General features: G+C 35.0%; 1 protein-coding gene across 1 annotated transcript; it reads left to right on the forward strand.

Moving 5' to 3' along the window:
* The first annotated feature begins 307 nt into the window (after positions 1–307).
* LOC149555921 (uncharacterized) lies at positions 308–7,381 on the forward strand. The gene is made up of 7 exons (XM_089830017.1): positions 308–636; positions 3,335–3,887; positions 4,586–4,702; positions 4,816–4,881; positions 5,137–5,202; positions 5,889–5,924; positions 6,821–7,381. Exons 1-7 carry the CDS (start codon positions 422–424, stop codon positions 6,959–6,961), a joined length of 1,194 nt encoding a protein of 397 aa, XP_089686143.1. The 5' UTR covers positions 308–421; the 3' UTR covers positions 6,962–7,381.
* Positions 7,382–9,931: the final 2,550 nt, after the last annotated feature.

Consider the following 9,931-nt stretch of genomic DNA (forward strand, 5'->3'; position numbering starts at 1 on the left):
CTCCCCTATGAACTTCCCAAAAATTACCCATCCTAATGTTCTCCATAATTGACCACACTTAACTAGGCACTAATACTCCTTCACTTATGTATTTATTTGTTTATTTATTTATTGTCACTACAAAACAAGAGAATGAAGCAAATCCAAATCAAGGGAAAAAAATGTGTGCCCGCCATGGTCTATTTAAAACGACCGGGGTTTAGGTTGTATCACAGCTGGAAGCTGTCATCTGTCTCACTCATGAACAGTGTGGATTCTTCTTGACATCTAATTCTATTTATCTAAACGTGTTTTTGCATAATCTGCTGCTGCTTCCTTGCTTTGATTTTAACATTACAGGCGAAGCGGATAGGAAAACTGTACGCGTGTGGTTTTTTTTCCTCTTTTTTATTTTGGTTTGGGTGGGGTTTGCCAAGAGAATATGCGGAATAATGGCGGGATGAGCTTGGCAGCGGCAGCACATATGGAGGACCGTAAAACGTCTGCTTGTTCTGTTTCAGCGACGGCTGGTGATTGTCCTTCTGGCGGTGGTTCTTCTCTTTGGAGTAAGCAGCATTTGGAGCCTGGAACTGAGCTGGTCGATAACGCCGTCTCTGTTATGAACAACCAGGCGCTCTGGGATCATCATCTGAGAACGTAAGACATGGTGGAATCGCTGTTTTGTGCTGTGGTTGAAGAATTTGGCTTTCTGGGTGCGCAAGATTGTGTTTTTTTGAATAAAAATGGTAGCTTTAGGGTTCGGTTGTAGGTCGGGAAGGTCTCGAGTTCGAGTCGCTTTGTTTGAGTTGTTTTCTCCTGAGGAAGGAGCTTCCGTTCGGAGTGGGGCATTGTTTGCAAAAGTTTCAGCTGGAATCGAGCTATTTTGTTGTGAATGGTTTGGATACTGTGTGAATTTTGCTTTGTTGATTTTAAATTTCGGTCATTTTGTTGCGGTTTTCTGTTTTAAATGGTAGCGCGGTTATGCTATTGTGGTGAATTCATGGCGCTTTTCCTTCCTTTTCGTTGCAAATTTTTTCAGCAGCCGGTTATTTTAGCCGTTAGTGAACTTTGATTTGCTACACTTTTGTGCTTTCTTCTCGCATGTGTTGTGCTTTTGCCGTGCCTTTATGCAGCTTCGTGCTTCAGTTTCATTCGGACACTGTTTTTCATCTGTGGCTTTGACATACTTTTATGTTTCAAATACTAGTTTCGTTCTGAAAAAGCGTTAATTTGCCTGTGAAGCGCTTCTGTGCTTCGAATTTTTGTTTATGATACAATGTTAGTTTCGTTCTGAAAAAGCGTTAATTTGCCTGTGAAACGCTTCTGTGCTTCGAATTTTGTTTATGATACAATGTTAGTTTGACTGCTCTTGTCTTATGGAAAATGGTGATGGAATCTCTGCGCATTTTCTGTAGCTCTGAACTCTGCTTTTTACCAGCCCTGGGAAATGAAACCAGTTTTAAAATCTTTAACATCCTGAAACACTTTAAGCGGCCCTCAGATGGAATTCTTGATTCCAAAGATGATATTCCGAATTCTTGACCTACTCATCTTTACTGCAGATCGAATACCGCCACATGAGAATCTGTTTATCCTTAATGCCAAGGACTTCGGGCTTTTCTGAACGCTATTTGCCTAATGATATTTTCATAGCGACCTCTTTATTCAGATAAGCGAGGGTTAATACTTTTTTTCATAGGGGATTTCTTACTTTTGGTGGCAAAGAATTGAAGGTATACATTCCACTAAATTCGATTCTAGTATTACCCTAGCTTCGTTCCTTGAATCAGCAATGGGCTATTAACAAAGTTCATTGCTTTTTCTTCTCGATTGTACTGCATTTAGGCAATGTGTTGAGCCTCTGATCGGTGCGTGTTGATATTTGTTGCTCAGATTGCTGATAGTTGTAAGCTTTGCGACACGAGTTTTATATTACCTTAAGTATTGCAAATCTCTTAGCGGTTTATGTAGTGTGAGATTCTGGACTTTCGGGAGGCTTCAGGTTCGAGTCCCTTCGAAGTCAGATGTTTCGTCTTTGTCTCACAAATGTGCTGTTCGTGGCAAATTGTCGCGCGATTTTGTAGAGAATACGTTTAGTTTTGAGTTCTTAAATCGTTGAAATTTTTGTTCAATTTTCTGAGCGTTTTGGTATTTATTTGGCTTACTTCTCTGCAGTTTTACGGTTTCGTAAATTCGACAGAAATAACCTCTAGTCGCCAATTCTTCAAGCGATTTGAATTTATGTAGAGTTGTACCTGACAGGTTACAGGTTCAAATCCCCTGGGACCGTTTGTATTAATATTTGTTCAGTTGCAACTGTGGAATAGTTTGCTGTGCCCTCCATGTGGTTCTAGCTTCCCAACTGCGTGTGGATTTAGATTTAATGCATGAATTATTGAGAATTGTCCGGATTATGTCTTTACGCTTGGCTCTCTCCTGATTCTCGCTTATATTGCCAAAATTTTATCTTCAGCAGCTTAAAGGTAATTTTATGTGGAGTATTATTCAGCCTATCCCTGGGAGATTCATGTTTTTTTATCTTTTTCTTAAGAGTTTTGGTGAGAGAGCAGAGCTTTGTAATCTTTTCTTAACTTTGCAAGCATTTATGCGATCTATTCTTAAATCTGTAAGCGTTCGCCGGTGTTCAAAGCTCTGTAGCCTCAAATTTGTGGAGTTCTCATCTATAAAAGAATTTACCTCGAGTAAAATTTCTCACCGAACACCCTCTCCCGTCGTAGGTTCGAGTCTTCTTCGCGTCCGAATATGTTTTCTCACTCCCGAGCTTTACGCGTTGTTATCGGACGTTTATGCAAGTACTTATTTTGAGCTCCAGCGTGCTGGTTATTTCGTACAATTAAAAGCTTTACAACTTGCATTGTATTGTTTAGTTTATACGGAGATTTCAGGTTCGAGTCGCTTGCAATCGTATACAAGCTGCAATGAACCAGAAATATTCATATCGCGTCATTTTCTGCAGCCTTGAGCATAATTGCATTTAGTTTGTTCTAAGTTTTAGAGTCTTGCAATATTCCACGCCTATTTTATCGAGCAATCGCGCTTTGTAACCATCGCCTGGTTCGCGTAGCAGTTTATGCATTTGTAAACATAGGCTACTGATCACGTTATTTCTTCCAACATATTAGAGTTTTTTCAATTTATGGAGCAGTTACTGCATGTTTTGCTCATGTGCATGTAGAGAATATGGATAGACTAGTCGCATTTCAAAGATTTACTATTTACCACGCGGATTGCTGAGAAACTTGTGGAATCTTTATTCCGAAATATTATTGTTCTGATCATTTTCAGTAGTTTTGTCTATTGCAATTCATGAAATAATAGGCCGTGCTCTCTGCAGGTCGTCCGGGATGCCTATTTACAATATGCAGGGCAACACAACCCCAGCCGAAATGAAGGATCCCTGGGCGAATTCAACCATGAGCAACGAAATCTCCTGGACAAACTCCTCCGCCACTAACAACAGCAGTTCTCTGAAAAAGTTCATTTCAGGCTCGCCGCAAGCAAAGAATCTCAGTAGCAATGCACTGCCAAATGCGAGTTCCTTTCCCACCCTAAATGCTCCGGGGAAATTTATGTTCCCGGACACGGATTCTTTTCCCTGTGGCTCTTTTACCAGGCTTCTGGATCCTTCCAACACACTGGACTGCGCTGGCTCTATAGACCTTGTAATGGATGAATTCTCAGCTAACCCAGTGCCTTTGAAGCTTCCGACGACATTTCAGTCCTCAAATATTCTAACTTTTCACAATAACATGAACAAATTAGAAATGGCTGGTTATCCAAACCCTAAGCCTCTTACTCCTCCTGCTCAGCAGCAAAAACCTCATGGCAGTCCTTCCGACTCTTCTCCTTCTACTTCGTCAAGCAATAATACAGTCCAAAAATCTGCGGTGAGCTCACAAAATTCTTTCCTTTCTTTTACTGAAACTGGTTGGTTTTGGCATTTCTTTGATCACAGATTTTGCAGTTTCACAGCATTTTGTGTAGCGTAACGTTTTTCTTTGCACGTAAATGCGCTACGAAAATATGCAGTAAGCAGCTAAAATTTCAAGGGTTTTTAGGTAGAAGGGGCATCTCTAGCCTCAATTCGCCCATAGATTTGGTTGGTTACCCTATTTAGGTTCTCAGACATTTGTACATAGTAGCATTTCACATGTCTCGTTAGTGTTAAACACCGAGTCTCCGCCATAAGAGAAAGATTCAAACCCAGGTTTTCGGATATTCACTAGATCAATTATGTTATTGTTTAGTGTTTTGACATTTATGATTTAGCCACTTCATTGAACATCTAAACATTTAAAGTACACATCCTTTACGTTCTTGAGGCTGTTTTCTTAAAATTTCTTTCTAAATCCTTTTGTTGTGAACATTTGCTATGGTTTTGGCATATGATTCCTTAGTTTTAAGTAGCAGCGAAACAAATTCTGTAGAAAATTGTTGTATTCAAACATTTCTATGGAAATCTTTCCCCTCTAATCCTCAAGTATCATCATCGGATATTTTGAACTGATATTTCGGCATCCTCTACAAGCTTTGCAATTATTCCCAGTATTTTGTCGCACTCCTCATTGATTTCATTATTCTACAGGCAGATGAAGGCGGAGAATGCACGACAGAACAAAAAAGAAGCGGTGATCAAGCAGGGTTAAGCAATACTACTTTCAAGAAGCCTAAAACAGAGGCTTCTACGGGTGCTCCCATGAAGGTCTCCTCATCAACGCCAAACCCTAGGCAAATCTTATCTACAAAAACTAAAAGTAGAAAATTTAGAGATAAGCTAGGAACTTCCCTTAATTATTATGCCGTTTATTTTGACAGGTGAGAAAAGAGAAGCTAGGCGAACGCATAACCGCTCTGCAACAACTTGTCTCTCCCTTCGGAAAGGTATACTGTTCTTCAAACCGCCGCACAATCTGTTTTTAATCAATTAATCGCAGTGTGTAAGTAGCATGAAAAAACTTCTGGAATCAAAATCATATTGGTAGGCAGAATTTCTACTCCATTGGTGCACAAGAGCCAAACCCATTGTTATAGTACGCTATAAATGAACTCTTTTACATGCATTTTCATGGTTATTTTGTTTATTCATTTGGGCCTGACATTTCGATCAAGTATAAATATAATCTGTTACTATTGCAGACCGATACTGCCTCTGTTCTTCTTGAAGCCATGGGATACATCAAATTTTTGCAGGATCAGGTTCAGGTACTCTTTAGTTTCTTCCTAGTTTCCTGTCTTAACGTAACTCTAAAATTACGTCTGCTAACATTATCAGATTTCCACAAGCCATATGGTGAAGCATTTCTTTTTCTGGATTCGATTGTGTGTGATGCTAAATGAACACACACATCGAATCCTGAAAAAGAATTGCATTACTTCTGACATTTCAATTAAAAAACTCACCACTATGATTACGAATTATTCTTCAAGTTTCTAAAATTATATATAAAGTTTTTCATTAATTTGTAAGTTCCTTTCAAGTATTATGCTCTGGCCGATGGCTGGCACCTGTGGCCTTTTCCATTGAAACCCTTTCATACCCAGAATTCAACATTTTGTTTAGTCTGGTTTGAAGTTTTGAACCGGGGTCTCCAATATCAAATCAATTCTAGGCATAAAAATAGAATCTCCCAAACTATTGATTCTGCTTGCATTTTTCGTTTGAATGTTTGGGTCGTTTGAGATTTTTTTTTGTGCAGAATTTTTTCTAAACCTTCAAATCACCAGGTTTCTGTTAAATTATTGCTTCTGGTTCAATTTAAAAAACAATCCTGCCAAAACCAGTTTCCGATTCAATTCATTTTGTAATGTGAAATCAATTCTTGTGCTTCAAATCTCCACGACCATTTAATCTTCTTTTAATGTATAATTGTTTTAACTTTGATGTGCAGGTATTGAGCACTCCCTATCTCAAAGGAAGCCAAAATGTGAGTTAAATTTTTAGCATATTTTTGTACTAGAAGTATTTGATGCCTAAGAATACAAGCAAGATACACTAATTATCTTACAAATTAATTGCTGTTGTTTTAAACCACAAAATTTCAAAAGCCTATGGAACAAAATGCTTTCTAATAAAGCACTTACTTGGAAATGACCTAATGAGGAAGTTTTGTTACCCTTGTAAATGTGGATATGACTACTGATGCCATTCTATAGTTCAGTTTGAGTTCTGAGTAATTGCCAAAACTCAATTAATCAAACTTTAAAGGAATTTGCATAAAAGATGGTAATGCAGCTGGAGTTATTTTTAAAATTCTCAGTTTTCTATTTTAACTTGTAGGTAAATTTACAGTCTTCGCTTGGGGTCATGATATTGGGATGATCTTTATGCCCATGAATGACTTGTTGAATTTTACCATAAAAATAAACATCATTTATTGCATATACAATATAAGTGCACACTGCATGGTAGTTAGTAGGAGTTTGCATTTTCTGTTTACTTTCATTGTGGTCTTTAGTATGTTAGTAGGAGTTTGCATTTTCTGTTTACTTTCATTGTGGTCTTTAGTATGTTAGTATGTTTTTAGTTAAGTAGGTTTCCACAATCCATGAATCAATAGCTATTATTTCTGGTTTTGATTTTGTAATTTTTTTTGTTTCATATCACATTCCTTATTCTGACGATGATGGATCAGGATCAGGAGTGTGATGCGAAAAGTTGATATTACACAATTGAATCCAAAAATAATAACAATTGATATTTTAGTTCATCAAGGGTCTGTCTGGATATGAATATTTGGATACCACGAATTTTAGCAAATATAAATGAGTTTTTCATCATAAACTGAGATCTCACACAACATTTTGTTAAAATCTTTTTCAGGATGGAAGAGGTGATCAAGCCAAATATGACCTGAGAAGTAGAGGACTATGCCTAGTGCCTGTATCATGTACTCTTCATGTAGCCAACAACAATGGTGCTGATTTTTGGACTTCTGGATTAGGAGGCGGTTCAAAGTTTTAACTTTTGACCATATCTTCTTTTTCTCCATATATATATCCCCTCATTTTAAAGTATGTTCCTCCTTTTTTTCAAAGGAACAGCTTTTAACCTTTTCCTTTTCCCGTCCAAATTCCAACACACAGATTTAGTGGCTAAAGAAGAAAATTTCAGAAGAATGGGACAAAAGAAGTCCTTTCTTCGGTGCTAAGAAATATGATTCCCTATTATATAATAATATAAATATATAGTTTATAGTTTGTAACAAACCTAATGTAAGATGCTTTTACTTTTTGTTTGTATTGATGTTTTCTCTGTAGGTGGGCGGAAGGGCCTCTGAACTGACAAGATCATTTTCATGTGAAATGTTGAAAATCGAGGAAAAGCATTATGTTTGATGCTTGGACTTGATATATATATATATATAATGAAAAGTTATTTGCACCCTTTTTCGCATTTGGGTTTTAATTCAGTCTATTTGAATTAACTAACCATAACTGGTAAACAAAACAAAAATCAGTGAGACCTTACATTCGTAAAGTTACAGTTTTTGTATTATTTTACTGTGTTTTGTTTGCAAGCTGTAAACTAACAACAAATTTGCGAAACATTTATATTTAAAAGTAAATTAATATTCAAAGTATTTTTTTGTGGTTGAGAGTATCGCTTAAATCTTAAATATTAAATCATTATATTTCTTGTAAAATGGAGCTGCGCACAAATTAAAATTGGTACTCCATACAAACAATCAAAAGAATTCTATCTTGAGATCAATAAAATTCAATAAGATTTCACTTCCATCCTGAGATCAATAAAATTCTATCTTGAGAATTGCATCCGATCACAAAATTTCACCTTACAAGTTTTCCCATGATAAAATTTTACTTCCAAGTGTTTTTTGGCCAAATAAATATTGCCAAGCTAAATTTCACCTGTCAAGTATTCCCATGATAAAATTTATCTACCAAGTTTTTTTTTACAAGAGGTTTTTTTTCCCTTTTCATCTTTTAAACAATGGGAAGAGATAAACATGAATAATCTGCTTCTAGGATAAGCTCTGATAAGTGAATTTTAGAGGAGGTAACATGGGCATTCCAAAAACCAGGGCTTATACAATAATAATAATAATATTAACAAAGGAAGTTTAGTGCACCATAGCTTTATTGAAAACATTTATGCTTGTAATCATGAGTCAGTCTGACATATTTCTTATGAAATATTAAATCAGTCAAATATTAGCATTGGATAGAAGAGGCACGACTGTTTGAAATTATTCCATAATATTCATAGATGAAGATTATGTGAACTGCTATGTAGAAATTTTGTAAAAGAATAATGGGTTTGGTTTATATGCAAAATTAATAATATTGTTCTAATATAGGACAAATTTGACTTTGTAGTACTTTTAAGCACGAACAAGGCATTCTATGGAATGGGAGATTCCCATGTTTGAACGGGGCAATACATTTTGTGAGGTACAGAAAAGGCATGAAGGAATGGTAGATTCCAATGTTTGGGAGGGGCAGGTTATAAATTAAAATTTTCACCATTTACCACTCCTAAAAATTCGAAATCGATGTTTCTCAGCAGAGACATTATCTAGTTCTTTAGGTCGATATTTTATGTAAAATTTTCATGGTACGAGTAAAATATCAAGATGAGATATATTGACGCCAGAAAAGTTCATTAAACTTACTTGAAGATTAACTTCGATATGTTAGTTTGAAAGCGAGTTTAAAAGAATTTATAGTTAAATGTTTGATAACATTGTTGACTAGTGTGGATTTTATGTAAAATTTTCATGGTACGAGTAAAATATCAAGATGAGATATATTGACGCCAGAAAAGTTCATTAAACTTACTTGAAGATTAACTTCGATATGTTAGTTTGAAAGCGAGTTTAAAAGAATTTATAGTTAAATGTTTGATAACATTGTTGACTAGTGTGGAAAAGAGTTTCTGGTTTAGTAATCAAGACATTAGGGTAAAGTTTGGAAGGTTAAAATGAACATATAAAATTATACTATATATATTTACAAAAGGGGTAAATGCTTTGACTTGGAGCTATGAACCAGTGAGGCCACAAATGGGGAACCTCATCTTCATGAGATTTGAACCTTGATGGCAAGGATAACAACGCAATAACGTAACCATCACAACATGTCACTATTGGCAAAATTATACAATATATTAGTCTGAACTATTAAACTATTAAAATGAAGAACCTTATAAGTAAAAATTAAAGTTTTTATTATGTATGAGAGCAATAGAATAAACATCAAAGTTATTTCTATTATGTGATACTAAAAAAGGTAGTGAAATTGTTTTCTTAAAACAAGAAGAAAAGTCAATTTAAAAAAATGCTCTCCCAACCTTGATTTCTACAAAGTAGAACAAAGATGCAATTCATTATTCTATCAAATATATGATAAAAGATACAATTTATTGAAATAATTCATGAGAAAAATATTTGCATATTAAAATTAATTTGATTAGAAAGATTTTAAGAAATGACATGTAGATAAATGAAGATGCAATTCTATCAATTATATAATAAAAAATATAATTTAATATAATAGTTCACAAAAAAATCGAGAAAAAAATGTTGTCACATATCAAAATTAATTTGATTAGAAAGAACTTAAGAAATGATGTAGTTCAAGAACATGATTATATTTTGAATTTCAACATGTTTTGAAGTTGTTTATAATACAATATAACATCACGATGGAATCAAATAATACAAAACTTGATAATGTCCAAAATAGTATTGATCATAAAATGATCCTTGTAAACCTCCTATAAAGGAGACCAAAGAGATAGATTGAAACTAGAAGTTGAAATGTTGTAGAAATCATAAGTTTTTCATACATCAACAAAAATATTATGCTTCATAATATCAACCACAACATTAGTATGTAGGCTAACACCTAAAATATCCCTTTTTAGTATAATGAATGATTCAAAAAATATAAAATAACTATAAACAACATT

This window comes from Cupressus sempervirens, chromosome 5 (assembly GCF_028749045.1).
Source record: "Cupressus sempervirens isolate cs-2001-9-10 chromosome 5, ASM2874904v1, whole genome shotgun sequence".
In the NCBI taxonomy this organism is placed as follows: Eukaryota; Viridiplantae; Streptophyta; class Pinopsida; order Cupressales; family Cupressaceae; genus Cupressus; species Cupressus sempervirens.